This window comes from Lupinus angustifolius, chromosome LG09 (genome assembly GCF_001865875.1).
Source record: "Lupinus angustifolius cultivar Tanjil chromosome LG09, LupAngTanjil_v1.0, whole genome shotgun sequence".
NCBI classification, from domain to species: Eukaryota; Viridiplantae; Streptophyta; class Magnoliopsida; order Fabales; family Fabaceae; genus Lupinus; species Lupinus angustifolius.
The window spans coordinates 9,416,461-9,434,823 of NC_032017.1; the positions used below are offsets into that span (position 1 = coordinate 9,416,461).

General features: G+C 32.0%; 2 protein-coding genes across 2 annotated transcripts; one reads left to right on the forward strand and one right to left on the reverse strand.

The window, feature by feature from the left end:
- On the reverse strand, positions 5,564 to 9,912 carry LOC109357430 (phospholipase D alpha 4-like). Its single transcript, XM_019601391.1, has 4 exons — positions 9,769 to 9,912; positions 8,875 to 9,435; positions 7,014 to 8,208; positions 5,564 to 6,067 (listed from the first exon to the last, which is right to left on the reverse strand). The coding sequence occupies exons 1-4, from the start codon at positions 9,859 to 9,861 to the stop codon at positions 5,634 to 5,636; spliced, it is 2,283 nt and encodes a 760-aa protein (XP_019456936.1). The 5' UTR covers positions 9,862 to 9,912; the 3' UTR covers positions 5,564 to 5,633.
- Positions 12,481 to 17,724, forward strand: LOC109355757 (protein WHI4-like). The gene is made up of 10 exons (XM_019598962.1): positions 12,481 to 12,798; positions 13,042 to 13,104; positions 13,781 to 13,862; positions 14,315 to 14,392; positions 14,660 to 14,732; positions 14,885 to 14,918; positions 15,114 to 15,217; positions 15,765 to 15,834; positions 17,094 to 17,176; positions 17,393 to 17,724. The coding sequence occupies exons 1-10, from the start codon at positions 12,619 to 12,621 to the stop codon at positions 17,421 to 17,423; spliced, it is 798 nt and encodes a 265-aa protein (XP_019454507.1). The 5' UTR covers positions 12,481 to 12,618; the 3' UTR covers positions 17,424 to 17,724.

Genomic DNA, 18,363 nt, shown 5'->3' on the forward strand with positions numbered 1-18,363 from the left:
AAAAAGAAATACCATGAACATAGAGGAAAGACAACGAGAATTAGCAAGGGGAGTTTAACACACTATATTTATAAGTGTGTTAAACTATTAGTTTAGGTTATAACTTTAGGGTAGGACATTGTCATGGAATAAATTACAATGAAGCGTGATCATCTCATTTTCATACTCAAGTACATAGTACATATTCATATAAAAGATTAAATAATTAATTAAAATTATTCATTCTTCCAACCATGAAAAACCTATCAATGCATCAGTCATTATTGAAAAATATCGTTGGTCAATTTTCATCAATAACCTTCCATGTTCCCTATAACGGTATACAAGCATGATATACACCTTCTAATCAAGATATAACACAACTACAATCTTTCAAGATAATAAAGAATGATTGCATCCCAGTTATCCACTCCAACCTCATGTACATGGTACAATCCTAGGTTTTCACCATGAGATACAAACTATTTGTTGCTTACATGCTAAAGTTATTTTGGGTTTTCATATTTCATATTTTATAACTTCTAATTTTATTGTATAAGTTATATTTTCATCTTTATATATAGATGTTATAATCATATATTTGCATTCACTTCATTAGAAGTTTATCTTGATAACAACTTAGTCACAACTAGACGTGGTACTTATACCTTTCGTGCTCATGATTCAATTTATTACAACATTGGGGATTCTATCCCAATGAAGGAGATAGAGCATATTTCATTGAATTATTAATTATCTGTGACAAGACCATTAGTTATAAAATACGATGTCGAAAAACCCTCAATTTCATGAAAATGTAGTTTCGAAGTTACAACATATACTTCATCTTCATAGTCCCTTTATACATGTCTTTAAGCTATTAGCATTATGAACAAGTGTTCATAAATGTAGTCTTATCATTAAAGAACATCCTACTAACCAACTATCATATAATCTTCCAGCTACTTCAACCTACTAATTATACACTCCACCTACAAAGTTAATTGCACGTGACTCAATTATTTAAATATTCAGTTTCTTAAAAATAGGATTGTATAATTACCTCAATCAAATATTTCAACTAAAAATTACAATATCTACCATAATTTATTATATTTGACACTTATAGCATGGATAATACATATTACAAACGATAGGAAAGCATGTTGACAGGCACGACAGTGCCTGTCAACACGCTAGTACAAATAAAGAATATATAATATATATATCGATAAAATAATACTGACTATATATTTTTTATTTAAATTTTAACATCATCTCTGATATATTAGTAATCTATACTATTAATAAAGGGAAAACACAAAATAACCACCCATCATGGTATAATTTGTGTTTTCCTATTTTGTTCTTAATATCTTTTTATTTATACCAAAAAATCATATAATATTATTTTCTTATTTTATCCTTATTATCTTCTTATTTTAAAAGTGTATTTAAAAAATTGAATATTAGACCAATTGAATAAATTAAACCGTAAATTTAGCGCAAAAAATTATATTTGAATTTATAAAATACAAGCTATACATTAGAAACAATAGGAAAGCGGGTTGACAGACACGAGAGTGCATGTCAACACGCTAGTACAAATAAAGGATATATAATATATATCAAATATATAAATAATACTGACTATATATAAATATTTATGCTATCAAATCTTGCTTAATATATCAAATACAATAGATCTTATTTAGTGCAACGTATTACTTTATATCTTGCTTACTTTAAATTACTAAGTATATACAGAAGCGTGTCAAGTTTGTTGCTATTTATGTAGATTGTTATACAAATTGGTATTTCTAAAAATAAATAATAATCAATCATATCATAATGTTTTATTATAAATTTATGTTAATTAATAAAATATTAAAAAATGTATTTCTCTTGTCTTTTCTTCATTTATGTTCTTATCTACCATTATATTCATATTATTTCTTGATCTTGACTTATTTGTGTATTATAGTTTAAAATTTGAAGTGTATAATTCTCTTGCATTTTCTTTTGCTTACTTAGTTTCTTATAGAAACATGAAATTGATCCTCGTCCTAATCATTGTGTTAATTATTTTGTATTGATTTACATGTAGGGGTGTATATATTTCATGTTTTGATTCATATCATTGACTCGTGAAGCAGTTTCTTTACTAGCACTTGTTCACACAAGGACAAATGATATTCAAGAGGTTATGTAGTGTCCCTCTTGTTGTTTTGACATTGTACTCGAGCGATACAACGTATTGTTTCTTGGTAACAACTTAACATTAACATTATAATATTTTTATCTATATCATAGAGATTTGATAAAGTGTTGTGTTGACTATTAATTATCTAACACAACCTTTATATTTTATCTGGATTTGTGGTCGACTCTATATAACTTCAAATACACATAAGAGAGTTTACAAATTAGTATTTCAAAATGTAAAAAAATACTCAAAGACTATATAAAAATATACGGCAACATTCCGGTTAGCTTACAAAAAATTGCACAACTAGCAACACATGCTGAGGCTTTTAGTTTGGCCCGTTCTATACGGAGGGGTGTAGTATTAGGTGAAGTCTTTAGGGACTTATCCGCATCACGAAGGGGCGTAAGTCCAATTGCAGGCGGATTTGCATGACATATATTAAAAACCAAAAAAATTGGAATATGAATCGACCATCCACACATCAAAATGCAAGAAATGTCTTTTGTGACATGAAGAAATATACTATTTTGTTTTGAATAGTATAACTCTTGAATGAAGAGTTGTGAATAAAATAAAAAGACTATTGGTTTATATATAGTGTGATGGAAGTACTATAATAATCAGAAAAGATAGGAAAAATGACTTGAAATATTGTCTCTATTTATGCCTAGAAATGTTACTCTATTAGCCATCAATAAAGGAAGCATAGAAGGAAAGAGAAAGAGATAGAAGAGTTTCTTTATTGACAAAAAACAACACACAACATCAAGAAGGAGGATGATGTCACCATAAATAAAGTTTAGTAATTTATATCAATGTTATTAAAACCGGTTCGGACCAACCGGTTCAACCGGAGAACTGGTCAACCAGTCCCATAACCGGTACAAAACAAGTGTTGTGCCGGCTAAGCATCAAAACCGGTGTAAACTGGTGAAAAACCGGTGAACCGGCCGAAATTTGATTGAACCTACCAGTTCATACATGTAATTTTAAAAACCCCACATAGACACATACCACATAGAATTAGAAGATGATGATGATGCAAACTAATAACTATTTTATTTTTTATTTTTTTCATACATGTAATGTTTTTTATTGCATTATCAGTTTTGGTTCTAATAACAAATTTATTTTATTGTTAACTTGTACGAAAATTGATGTATGAAAAAATGATATTGTTGTAGATCAATTAAATTTAGAAGATGATGATGATGCAATATGAACCTAGTTGAAGACAACATTAGTCAAGCTTTGGACTTAAATGGTGAAGAAATGGAACTTCAATATGAAACAACTTTGACTTTTTGGTGTTAAAGTTTTAAATATAAAATATGTTTTGTAGACTGAGTTATGAACTTGCGTCATATGTTTCGAGTTTGTTAAGTAAGACAAGTTCTTGTGGATTACTATTTGTATTTGTAATTTAGACTTTGGATTTATTAAAGTTGTTTGTTTATGAGAATTATTACTTTGACTATAAATATGAATTATAAATTTGAGTATTTACATATTAGATAATTTTGTTACAGGTTTACACATATATATATAAGCATGTATGTCCGGTTTAAGCGGTTTAATCCTAAGCGGTTTAATTACTGAACCACTGGTTGAACCACTAAACCAGTACCATCACCGTTTTGATGACCGATCCGGTTTTAATAACATTGATTTATATTCATTCTTATTACGTGAAAACTATAATTTCTTAAAATAGATGATTTCCATGATGAAGTATAGATAAAATTCATTGATATGAACAATATAAGTTGTGATGGATATTAGTTTTTAGTATGAACACTCTAAAATTAGGAATGATCATTAATATCATTCTCTCAAATCTAATATCATGTCAGATTTTTATAACATAAAAACTATACACTAAATATCAAAAAATGGAAATACGAGTTGACATTATAAAGAATCACAAATGATGATGCTTTTATTTTTTCTGGTCATGTCAACAAGACTAGTATCCAACTTGACCTCAATCTAGAATGAGAAATGCTTGTGTGGGGATTATGTATATGGAGATAATCAATAAAACATTGTTAACATATTAAAAGTTTAATTTTAATTCAAATATAGTTATAAATGATAATATTAAAAAATATAGTTATATTTATTTTTAAATATAATGTGGTGTATGTATTTTCATGCAAGTTTTCATTTAGGAGAGAATAGGAAAAGAATGTTACTACATTCTCACCCCATATCCACCTTTTGTGTTTTTTTATATTATAATGTTTTTTAAAGAATTTAAGACCTACCTATTGTGTAAAGTTTTTATATAGACCGTACACTATCTCGCATTGATTTATATTATTTTTGTTTGAGAGTTAATTATAGTTAACATATGAATGGTAGATAATTTGTTAATAGTGTAAAAAATTTACACTGTCAGTATATACGTATCAAATCTTTTTTTTAAATATTTATTTGTGTACACATATTTTTCTTATGGACAATATATTATTTTTAAAACATGTTTTTTATTTAATATATTTTTATTTGTTCATTATTGGTAGTATAGTATTTTGAAAGAAAAATTGTGTAAATTTCTTTGCCCATGGATAATAAATGGGGGATGAAAATTCATGATATATACATGCAATGCTATAATTTAATCTGCTTTCTTTAAATGGATTTGTTGTTGTAACTTGTAAGGGCTATGAATGTAACACAAAATATAAAATAGAAGAAGTTAGTTTTAAATTTTAAAATAAAAAAATTTGTAATTGTCCAAAAGAATATTTAATATCTTAATTTAAATGTATTTTCTTCAACATAACATGAAAAGGCTTTACATGCTCATAGAAGAAAAATGTAGAAAGATGTGGAAAAGAAGAGTTTAAAAAAAGATTATGACTTTAATATCTATGTATTGTCGGTGTAAAGTTTTTTACAGTCACAACACATCATTCATTATTGATTTTTGTATTACTTTTATTTGAGAGTCAATAATAATTAAAATATGAATGATATAAGGTGACCATAGTATAAAACACAATTACAGTATCGGTGTATACATATTAAATTCAAAAAGATTATATACATTTGCATTTGCAACATTACCAAAATGGGGCCGCAATTTGAGATCACATATTTATTGTAATTGTAAAAAACTATTGGAAAATGTAATTGTAATTATGGTTACGATTTTATTATGGAGACTTGCAAAATTTTGATATGTATTTGTGTCATGACTAGATCCTCTACTGATGATCGACTACACGACTATAGTCTTATTGATAACACCAATAAATATTTTTTCACCAAAATTCCGTTACCAAAAAATAGAAAATAGAAACTTATTCTACTTCAATATTTGGAAATCTCTACATCAAATATGATTGAACACCATAAAAGACTTTTTCTTTTATTTATTCAGCTTCCTCATAAATCACAACACTTGTATATTTATCTTATGAAATCTCAAATTGTATATCTAAGTTGTAACCATAGGGGGCAACATTATAGACCTATTTCCTTTCACTAGAGACTTTGTATCAGGAAAATAAATTCCATTACTTAGGTCCTTAACATACCCTTCTTGTGTAACCCTTATAGGGTAAGTTACAAGGTGCACATTTTTCATATCCACAATTTCTTCACTAGCATAAATTTCCCACATTTTATCACCAATTGAACACATTCTATGAACACATTCCAAATTTTCTGGCTCTAAGAATAATGCATCAGCACTACTTGTGTGTTCATACCATAATGACATTCTATATTCATTAATATCACTATGGCTCATTTTGTTATCAACTTCATTATGAGATTGGTAGCATCCTATGGCAATTTCTGTGTCTCTTTTTCCATCCATGGATCTTTGGTTCACATTAGCTGATCCTATTAGTATGTATAGGTCATCCACTAGTGAGAAAGTTCAAGAAAATAATATGTTAGCCAAGAATATTAATAAATTTCTATCACAAATCAGCAATTGCATACTGGCATTCATGTTTATCCTTTTCTAAATTGAGATATTAAATAAATTATCATGAACAATCATTCTAGAGAATGACTGTCGGACTAGGCGAAGAGACCACATTTTGCACATGACAATGGAAAAGAAGTTGGGCTCTGATACCATGTTAAAGTTTCATCTTAAAATCAATTGGTAATGAGAGGAGTAACCTCACATATATTTAAACCACGGCTAAGAGAACGAGATAGATGATGTGGGACTTACTTTCCAACATATTATGACGTTGTTCGACCTATATAGTCGACCATATCTAGTGGGGTTAAGGCTTAGTTTTTGTTGTATGACTTAAAATTTGATATTCCATGAAAATGGTTTACATAACTTCAATAAGTTACTCAACAAGTACTTAAGTAGTGAACATTTTTTAACCCTTGTCACAAAGAAATTCCTATAGTGAACATGAGTGTTTTAAATTGCACTAGTGGTCATGATTACAGTTGTTGTGATTGCGGTTATTACGGCCGTCGAGATGTGGATTGCGGCCATTGCAGTGTGAATTATTATGTGAGTGCAATGGCCGTCGAGATGTGGATTGCGGCCGTCGAGATGTGGATTGCGGCCGTCGAGATGTGGATTACGGCCGTCGAGATGTGGATTGCGGCCAATGCAGTTGCATTGCGGCCCAAAGACAGTTTGATACGGTTACGTTATGGCCTGATGCGGTCATGTCATTGTGATTCAGTGTCACACCACAATTGCAGTGTGATGTAGTTGCGGCGGTCACCACAACCACAATATTGCAGCCACATCACGTGATGCGTCCCGCAATTTGAGTTAGTGGTTGAACATGGAGTGCAAATAATAATTGAAGAATAATGCAATAGTACCTACCTATCATGAGTTTGGAGTGGACATAAACAAGGAATCTTCTATACTTTTGTGCATTCCAGTATTGTGTTTGAGGAAGTGGTGATTCTAGTGGAAGATACTCTCCTTTTCCCTTATGCTCCCTATTTCCTAAGCAGAAAAAACTCAAGTACTCTCTTGGATTTCTTGTTTCACCACTTTCTTGTATTGCTTCTCCTATCAACTTATACATCATTGACATTGTTTCCCTTGTCCAATGCAATATATCTTGAACATGTTCACTTTCAACAACTCCTTGTGGCCACATTGGTATTACTATATACACTGCAAACTTCTCTTTTGCTTTGATCTTATTCACCACTTTGAGTGCAACTTCTATTGGAATTAGATTTGTGCAGCCACAATTCCTATCTTTATCCCACATATGACACCCTCCAATGAAATATTCGTTTTCGATGTAGATAAACCTTTCGGCGCGCCTAATTGCATCAACATAAGCTTCATGTATGCTCCTCTCTACAGTTAACTTGCTCAGCAAGTTATTACATGAGGAATGGTCTATTGACCTGAATACTTGAACATTCCAATCCCTCTCTATTGAATTGCTTGAACCTATTTTCGGCATAAGGGTTATTAAAGTGCTAGCAGAGACTAGAAGTGAAGGATCACATTGCTTTGTCCATCTTTGCTCGAAATTTGTTAACACATCCCAAGCGGCGTCGCCGATAACACAAGCATGAGCATCATGCCAAGGCAACCTTGGCCCTCCTTTGTTGAGGCTGGATCCTGCAATGTTTGGCTGATAGAAGTCATAGCAATGAGATTCCCTAATGAGTGTTTGAAACAATGAATGTTTCTCTGTGTCATATCTTCCATCACACAAATCTAAGCCACCAACAAAACTCATAAGTTCTCTAACATTAACAAAGTTAGGTCCTTTTGTGTCCATAGTTATAGTCTTTTGATGGTGAGAAAAGAGTGTAGGAAATTTAAGGTGTAACCTTGAACACTTTCTGCATATTACTTTTGTGTTGTTGAAATAAGTTAAAGAATCTTCATCATTTGTGTCCATTACACTTTTGTTCTTAATAAAGGGTAAAGAAGTTTCATCATCCCAAAGCATAACTCTAACAGCAACATCTTCATCTGCTTTTTTCTTCAATAGGTCTCCCAAACTTATTCCTCTTGCATGTTGGATTTCTGTTTGAGGGTCTCTAACCTATGCAAGGAACATATTAGATACACAAACCTTAATACATGTCATATAAAAGGGAAACATGAAATGAATTTTTACCAAATAAAATAAAATACAAGCACTTTTGAATAAAAAGAAGGCTAAAATACTCTTTTGGTCTCTGACAATGAATCTCACCAACTTGACATTCATTTGAAACTCAGCTCGTTATTTAACTCAATAAATTTGGTTCATGAATCAAATGAGTCGAACTTGAGCTAAAAATTAAGCTCGTTAAATAGACGAGACAAACTTGAGCCAAATACAGTTCAATTTGCTAGGTTCATAAACTAACTCGATTGTATATATTTGTATAGATATGTATATATATTGTATATATATACATGTAGAAAATTTTAATTTTATACATTTTAAATAAATAATCATCATTCAAGTTGACGAACTGAACAAAATCGAGCTAATGAGTTGAACTAAACAGTTCGCGAACTCTTGACAAATCAAATCAACTCAAGCTAGCGAGTCGAATCGAACAGTTAGCGAACTTTAGTCGAGCCGAATTTGATATGGTAATATAGCTCATTTCGAACTCGAGTCGAGTTTCTAGGCAAAAAATTCTTATCGAGTTGAGCTCCGGTTCAGCTCGTTTACAATTACATGAAACCTATATAATAAAATTGACTTTAAATTTACCAGAACCATGTTGGGATTGAAGGACCACCCTGCAATGTAAACTATATACTTTGCACCCTCAATGGCTTTATAGACATCCTCCCATAGCTTTCTTGGAGCTCCACATACATCAAATGGAGGTTGAAATGCAGAAGAATGATGAGCATCATGATAAAGTTTAACCTCACAATTAGACCTTTGTGGAAATGTAACATTCTTAAGCCCTTGAAACTCTTCATTTCTTAGTACTTTTTCCCAACTTGGTTCTAGTTTTGCTGGCTTGAACCATAATGAAAACCTTAACTTGAGTTTTGGGTTTGGTTTTCCATTTTCCATTAGGAGAGGAAAAAACCCATTTATCATATTTCTTTCCTCTAATAGTTGCATGGCTTGGATATGGAACTTCCCTAGTGTGGAGAGTGATGTTTTTAGTACAATGGTGATTGTTGAATCAGCTGCATGAGCACATTGAATCTGGAATGTTTGGTTCCATATTCGATCTTCGTCTTCGGTCGTTTTCGCAACCTTCTTGTTGTTTATCTTGATGATCACATAAGCAGGTTTTCCATTTGTGCGTATACACTGAAACAAAGAAAGATCCATGCAGGGTAGTTTATAAAAACACTGCAAAAACTTGCAGCATGTATAAATTAACATATACATATATCTTTGTAACAAATATTTTCGCAAATATCTACTTTATACTACTTTCCGACAACTTTGATTTTCATAACACAACAACATACTTGTACTAGACTAAGGAGTAAGGACAACTATTCTATCCTGGTTCCATGAGGTATCCTGGAACCATGATGGAGCACTTTACATTATAAAGAGTTAAGTTGTCGAAAATTAACAAAATTTGTTACACATAAGGCATTGCTCTAAATAGATATATGTATGTGCATAGCTCACATTAAATGGAAATAAAGAGGAGTAAGGTGAGGCATTGAAAATGGTAGCTTCAATTGTTCCATGGAGGAGCTTAGGCTTTTCTTCCATAGCCATAATTCAAGTTTTCACAATGGTGATATGTGAGAGACAGAGAATAATCAAATTTGTATTAATTGAGGGAATTTATATCAATTATACCATTACTAATTATCATATATATATATATATATATATAAATAAGCAAAGGGAACCTTGGAATGCAATTGAAAGTGAACAAGTTGAGAAAACTTGTATAATTTGCATATATGCATAACCAACCTTCAAGTATTTGCCATTAGTTGATTTAGCTTGAAGCTAGTAGCTTTCTTAAACCCAAAACCAAATTACAATTTACTGTCATGAGTAAATACCAATCAAAATACATGGTCTACCCTATTGTAATTACATTTACCCTTCAAAAAAAAAAATTGCGTGTATTAATTTGGTTCCTTAAAAATTAAAAAATAAAAAATGATTCTAAAATATCAAATATTAGTTAAATTAACATTTTTAGGATTATTTATGATCCCTAACATAAACTATATTGACTAAGATTTACAATCTTTGGATACTAATTTGAGTTTTTACTTTTTAGAAAATCAAATTGATAGACTTAGAAAGTTGTAAGGATCAACGTGAGTATTAAGTTTTAGATTAAATCATACTGGTCAATAAAGAAATTGTTGTTTTTAAAATTAAGAAAAAATGAGACCATAGTAGTGATGTCGATAAGGGATTCACTTACTCTTTATCATAACCATCAATTCTATGGAAATCCAATAGTTTTAATTAATGAATAAATCAAACTATTAGATGTCCAATTAATGGATACGATGAAGAATAAGTTTCAACTTTATCTTTTATATGTTGTTGTCTATGACATAGGGATAGGGATACCATGGAAACACAAATTTTTGGGACATTATATTTGTTAGGAAATAGCAATGTTAAGTAGTTGCCAAGTCTGGATCTTTTTCTACCATGGTGCGTATAAATTGGAATCCTTTGTTGTTTGTGCTCGTGAGAACAGTGAAATCTCTTCTAATTCTCTTGAGCTTTTCAGGTACTGGTTTGTTTTAGTTCTGGTTTAGGGGAATATAAAATTGAACCAAATAAAATAAAAGGAAAAAAAATTATATATGATAATATATGAGTTTTATATACTGTTATTACATCATTAATTATGTATTGATTATGTATAAAAATATGGATTATATGTTTTAAATTGGGTTGATAATGAACTGAACTAACTACTCATTCAAAACTCGACTCGTTAGCTCAATAAACTTGGTTTAATATATATATATATACTAATTTTTTATGTTTATTATGATTGATGGGTTATTTTTTATGTTTATTAGTATATTTATCATGAGTGGACCTAGAGGTGTCAAAATGTGCTAGCCCGGTTGGGTTGGCCCGCCAAGCCCAAAAATTTATATGGCTTGGGTATGATTTTAAACACTTTTTATTACATCCGGGCTTTTTAGCCCGGTCAGGCTATATGAAAACTGGGCTTACCCAGGTGGGCTCGGGTTACCCGCTTTTCCTTATTTTTTAATCTTTTTTAGAACTTTTGGATTGATGATAAGCTTTAGTTGACAATTATTTTACAATAATGTTATAAAGTTAAACATTATAGGAACTTGAATAAAAAATAGAGTAATATCTATACCATAAACATTTATAAATTACAATAATGTTATAAAGTTAAACATTATATTCTTTTTAATATTTTGCATAATATCTTTTTAAGCCCAATCAAAAATAATGTAACAAATCAAATTAGAAGATATTAAACCATATAAATTTCACTTTTCTTTTCTTAATTATGTACCTAATTAGATTTAACTTCTACAACAAAAACATAATAAAGAAAATAATTTTTGCAACAAAACTAAAAGACAACATAATTTTTGCCATAAATAACTTCACACAACCAAATTTAATATAATAATTTATATTAAAAGTGTTGATAAAGAACATATAAAATGAGTAATATTTTTTATAGTGTCTAAAAGTTTATATATTATAGTGAAATCCAAATTATATTGTGTTATAGTGTGAGAGTTCAACAAAATGATATACTTAATAAATGAATTATGTTAAAAATTATATATATGGATTTCACTTCTTAACTAAAAAACAAGACATTCGATTTATAAGTTTGATTGTATTGGACATAGGAAGTGTGTTAAAAATGTTATATATTAATATCAAATTATATATATATTAAATAGATTAAATAAGTTGAAATTTAAATAATTTTTTTAATATTATGCAGACCGGTCTGCCACAACCCGCAGCCCACTTAGGGCGGATTTGGGCTACAATTTGATATGCATAAATTATATCCGAGCTTTTTAGCCTGCCTGATTTAGCCGGAACTCGATATGGGCTAACCCAAATCCGTCCGGGTAGCCCATTTTGACACCTCTAGATGGACCCAATATATATAAACTATCTTTTTATATTTATTGTGATTATCTTATTATATTTATATTTTGTATTTTTTTTAAAATGAATTAATTATTTAAGTTGTTCAAATAAAACCATTTGAATTGAACAAAATGTGGCTCAAACTAAAAAATAACTCGAATTAAACAGAAGTGGAATTTTAAATTGGACAAATACTTATTGAAATATGGTGCAACTATGTTCTGCTCGTTCTCGGGCTAGTTCTAAATCATATATAGCCATAATAATAAGAATTAATATTCTAACCCCTCTCCTCCTCTTACTCCTCCGTTCTCGTCTCACACATTCTCCGACCACCGCCGAATACGACGGCGGAATACCAATTATCCTCTTTTCGCCATAACCCACCTCTGAATGGCTCAACAGCAATTCGATCCATATTACCTGTACCAACAAGATGACCGGAGCAGCATCAACACACTCTTCATCTCCGGTCTCCCAGACGACGTCAAGGCGCGTGAGATTCACAACCTCTTCCGCCTCCGTCCCGGCTTCGACGCCTGCCAGCTCAAGTACACCGGCCGCGGCAACCAGGTAGTTTCACTCACTGTTTATGTGGGACCCACTAAGTCACATAATAAGATGAAATTGGTGAATTGTGTATATATTATTTACTGTGTTTTAAATTGTGGTCGAAGTTTCGTAATTAAGTTGTGTTTATTGCAATTGTCCAAACGTTCGAGACTGTGACACTGTAATATTGTGGTTGTGGAATGTAATTTAAAATACTGATTATTGAATTAAAAGTAACTTGTCTCAGTGGATATTCTTTGGCAGGTTGTTGCATTTGCTACCTTTTTCAACCATCAATCAGCAATGGCAGCATTGCATGCCTTGAATGTGAGTCCCTAGTTTCTAATTACCGAAAATTACGCCAACATCCCTTGAAGTTTCGTTTAATTGCATTCGATCGGACACCCCTCTTGTTTCGGTCCTTTCGAAATTATGTTGCAAGGAGTGTGAGTGTAAGTCTAATTACAATATAAAACCTCAAGGGAGGTAAGAATCAATAAACCCAATGGGATGATGTGTAATGATAACATAACCCTCAAGGGAGGTCGGTGAAAATTTCGAAACAAGAGGGGTGCTGAGTGTAATTAAATCAATCATCGGGAGATTTTATAGTAACTTCCTCTTCAAATCTCACAAGTCACAGTCCACCATTGTGAACGTTGGAGATTAGGAATTTAGTATCTGTTTGCAACTACCGGCTGTTACAGACAACTTAATTTGATAATGATGATGATGATAATACAATTAAATTTGTTTTCATTATAATTCCTTAGATTGACTGAACATTTTGGTATTGTGTTCCCATTTTTTGGTGTAAAAGAAGATTGCAGAAGCTATGTAAGTCCATGAGAATATGTCAAGGATATCCTACATTTTACTAACTCCTTTTTCATATGTAGTGTTCCAGTAGAGAATAAAGTAAAATGGGTTATAATTTACTTATATGTTTACGGTTGATAGAAATTTCTTATATCTAATTTCCTTCTATTATGGTAATCATCAGGGTGTAAAATTTGATCCTCAATCTGGATCTGTTTTACATATCGAACTTGCTAGGTCAAATTCAAGGAGAAAGCATATGCCAGGTATATATAGAATGTGTTCTTGGTAGAGATGAATATGATCAAAGAATAAAGATAATGGAAAACAAAAACGTCAATGTGTCAAGCTATAATGCATATACTGAATGGATATGTTCTTAGTTTCACTTTTATTCAAATTCATTTTTCCTTCAAGCAACTTCTCTTCTATTACCCCCATTTTATGAAAAAGGGGCAGCCCAGTGTACAAGGCACTCACATAGTGGGGTTTGGGGAGGGTAAATGTACGCAACTTTACCTCCACAAGCGAAGAGATTATTTCTAGGATTTGAACTTGTGACCTCATGTTCATTTAGCAACAACCTTACTGTTGCACCAAGCTCACCCTCTTACTCCCATATTATGAATTTGTACTTATTTATTTTGATTAGTTGTGGAAATGTTCAGTGTCTTTTAACAATTTTCCAGGATGGTTACTAGACTTTTATTTTGCACAGGTGGCGCAGCTTATGTGGTTATTGATAAAAGGTCTAAAAAGGGGGAAGCTGATGATCAGCGTTCATCAAGTGATGATGGTAATGTTGCTTTAATTATAAGTTGAAGGCAAAGTAGATTCCTTTCCTCTCAAATGGCTACAACTAGCTTGCTATTACTATTATTGTGTGAGCCTCGTGTAAATACATACACTCTGTACCCTAGTTATATGTATCCCTCTTTCGTAGTTTCCGATTTAAAATGGATGGTGAGATTAGAAAGAGAAAAAAGGGAGGAGAAGTAAGTTATGTTTCATATTCTAGCCCCTTTTGTTTTTGTAACTCACCTTCCCATCTTTGCATATTTAGGTGAATTTGAAAGTGACCCTGATGAATCATCAGGAAGTGGCAGCGACCATGGTGATTTAGCAACCACGAAAAGGTTGAGTTCAATTAATTGTACTATCGCTTTACCATTATCCAAAGTTCATATTTCTAGAAGTGCTTAACACATACAAAATGAATAAACGTATACAAGTATTTTAAATATTCTACTAGTTCACTAAATCTGTTATTTTCTCTGCTTGTATGCAGTGATGAGGATGTTGTTGCTTCCGGCAATGCTGTAGTAAGTGCTACCAAGCAATTTGTTGGAACTCTTCAGATTACCGCATTTGTAGATTCCAATATATTCTTACACAGGAGATGCTGCACATAATTAATTCCTTTCTTTGTTTCAACAAGACAATATATACAGATGTTGCATTCTTTTCCCATTAAGAACTTATTTACCATGATAGTAATGCTGTCAAATTGATTGCAGGAGCAGCATCAAAAGGGTTCTGATGGTGGACCGTGCTCCACTCTCTTTATTGCAAATCTTGGTCCAAACTGCACTGAAGATGAACTAAAGCAAGCTTTTTCTGTGTGAGTTGCTGCTTATATCTGATTAGTAAATTTGCTAACCTAAGGGCCGAAGAATTGTTATTAGATTGGAGTGTTGCTGGCACAGTTATAAATATCGTACCGTACCAACCGGTTCAACTGGAAAGCCGGTCCCCATACTAGTATGGTGTGACAATTATATCAGACTTGCAATTAAACCGACCAAAATTGGTCAATGTCAGAAAATACCAGTCAAAACCGGTTTGTGCATGAAAAAGTTAATATTTTTCAAAATAACACAATAAGGATTCAAACCTTGAACTCGATAGTCGTTTGTGACATTGTTGGTCATTGAATCATTTCAATTTGAGTTATATGTTGCAAATAATAATATTTGTATTCATAAATGTATTATATTTATTATTATATATATAATTTAACCGGCAAGTGATTTAAGTATTGAACGCTTTTATCACTATACCAGTATGATAAATGATACAATATTAATAACATTGGTTGTTGGATCTGCAATCTTCATCATCTACATGATTTTGATCATAAAACTCAATGTCTTCAATCCATTTTTCAGGCATGCTGGATTCAACCTGGTCAAAATGCGTTCTAGAGGAGGAATGCCCGTTGCATTTGCTGATTTTGAGGTAAGTCACAGTTGTAGGAAACTATAGGCTCCATTGGCAGAATAGTAGGCATTTATAATATTAATGCATTGTCCATGGGTGTCAGAGGGAGAGATGGGGGGTTTCACGTCCTGAACTTGGGGTCCATGACTAGTGCACAACAAGGGCAGACCATAAGCTACCCAAGTCATACATACATACATACAATTTGTCTATAAATTTATTAGATGATTCATAATAGGTGCCGCGAGGTCTTAAATACTCGCTTTGTGGTCAGGAAGGACCAGAATGGATAGGATAACAAAGCTGGATAAGATTAGGATAAGATATGAATGTGATAGACTCTTATCGAATATCCTATCCCAAGTTTGATGTGTACCACATAACCTGCCAGATAATAGTCGGATGTGACATAAATTATGACAAATAGGGATGGCATAGCAATTTTTCACTAATAGTGCAGAGTCCAAACTCTTCAATTTTGTAAAGACAGTTGTTGAATTTGGTGGTGCACCCTCTATGGTCAAGTAGGAATTTTTTGGATCCAAAAGTTAACCCTCCTAGAAAGTTTATTTTTTCAACTTTTAAAGCACCTAACAGATACTTGTGGATGCCAGTTGTATCCGTGGGTACCCGCACAAAACTCGCAAGCGGGTACCCATACGTGTACAGGCGCGTACAATCAAAATTTCAGGTATATAAAATGGGTACGAGTAGCTACTACTTGTGCCCGTTGTCATCCCTAATGACAAATTACCCTTATTTCATGAGTACATGAAATTTGTAATATACTTTTTTTGGCTTAGTGCAGTGGTGGTTGGGTGGTGGTGGTAGCCAGAGGGTGGGTGGCAGCGTTGTGGTGGTGGTGTTCATTGGGGAGGGTTAGAGGAAAAACATGCTATATTCTATTCTACTTGTTTTCAACTCAGCTCCCCAGATAAACAATACAATAGCGAGTGCACTATAATAAGCCAAAAAGATAAGTTTGTCATATCATATTGGCTCATCAAAGCATGAATAAAGAATAGGACATGATTACTTGACCAACAACTTATTTTTTAAAAATACTACAACATTGGAAGAAAAAAACTTTTAACCAATTCCATCCTATCATAGGTCTAGCTTGTACAAATAATGGGGCATATCTGAGTCTTGCACTCTTGCTCATAAGGCTTTCAAACAAAAGTCTATGTACAAACTATCAAACCACCTTGCCTTGAAAGTTTATTTTTGCTTAACCTTCACTCATATATAGATGATCTTATCAATTATTTTGACAGGAAACTGATCAAGCTACTAAGGTCATGGAGCAGCTTCAAGGCAGCTTACTGCCATCATCAGATCGTGGGGGCATGCACATCGAGTATCTCCTAAACCTTATGGTTTCTATTAATTTTTATTCTTCTATGGGTTCAAAACCTAGAAACAGTCTCTCCGCTTGCGGGGGTAAGGTTACGTACATCTAATGTCCCCAGACCAGCAGACCCTGCTAAGTGGGAGCCTCGTACAGTGGGCTGCCCTTTCTTTTATTAGATATTTCATCTTTGTAACTTTGTTCTCTCTTACCTTTCCTATATAGATATGCAAGGTCTAAAATGAGGAAGCGTTAGAAGAAGTGGGAGCTACATAATTTCTAAGTGATTATCTGTTTGGTGATGTAAAAAGTTGGGAAGGTGTCACATTTTACAAAGAGATCACATCAGATATTTTTCTGCTATGCCCTGGAATTAAGGGAGGATAAGAACTACTATCATTTTGTCTAAAATGTTGCAAAACTTAGGTCCAGTTTGTTAGGAAAAATTACTTGTCTATATTTTGCTATGTGCTTTTCATTTGTGATGTACATGTAAAATATTGAAAGATGAGTTTAATTGTTATAAACAGGAAACTACTTTTTACCTGAGATATATAGAACTAAAAAGAGTGTTTAGCAAATAAGATTATCTTGCAGTTGAGTTATAAGAAACAATATGCATAAAAGATAAATTATGGTAAATGGTATTTTCTTTTTTGTATAACCAAAGGTATTCGATATTCCCTCACGCTACTAGTAAGGAATCTCTTTCAGGGTGTATAACTGTCTCTCTTATTCTTTAAAATTGAACATTTGACCTAGTACAATATATTGAGATTCAATAAGGTCTTACATTATTAGATTAACACTCCGTTCGTAGAAAATGGTATTGTAGATGTGAAAGGAACAAGTACAATAATTTGCTTGTAGATAATGTTCACTGAACAAGGAAGTCCGTGGAATTTGAATTTAGAATGGAACAAACAAAATCACTAGTAACAAAGTTATGAAAACTTATTACATATAAAAAAGATAATAATGAATAGGTAAAAATGGTGTAGACAACTAGAGGTTAATCAAGAAGTATCAAAACAAGAGCAAATGTTAAAAGGTTTTTTTTTGGCATACATTTTATCGGGTGCACATTTGATGTTCTACACTTAGTGCCACTACATGTGTCATTATTTTGTATTGGTTAAAAAATTACTTAAAAATTAAATTTTAATTTAAATATATTTTTGTCAATCAATCATAAG

Excerpts from the sequence above, each read along its gene's own strand:
- LOC109357430 (XM_019601391.1), bottom strand. The coding sequence starts at position 9,861 with ATGGCTATGGAAGAAAAGCCTAAGCTCCTCCATGGAACAATTGAAGCT. Across the intron at positions 8,209-8,874 it reads TCAATCCCAACATGGTTCTG|GTTAGAGACCCTCAAACAGA; the intron begins GTAAATTTAAAG and ends TTCCTTGCATAG. Across the intron at positions 6,068-7,013 it reads CCACTCCAAACTCATGATAG|TGGATGACCTATACATACTA; the intron begins GTAGGTACTATT and ends CTTTCTCACTAG.
- LOC109355757 (XM_019598962.1), top strand. The coding sequence starts at position 12,619 with ATGGCTCAACAGCAATTCGATCCATATTACCTGTACCAACAAGATGAC. Across the intron at positions 14,733-14,884 it reads GATTTAGCAACCACGAAAAG|TGATGAGGATGTTGTTGCTT; the intron begins GTTGAGTTCAAT and ends GCTTGTATGCAG. Across the intron at positions 14,919-15,113 it reads TTGCTTCCGGCAATGCTGTA|GAGCAGCATCAAAAGGGTTC; the intron begins GTAAGTGCTACC and ends AATTGATTGCAG.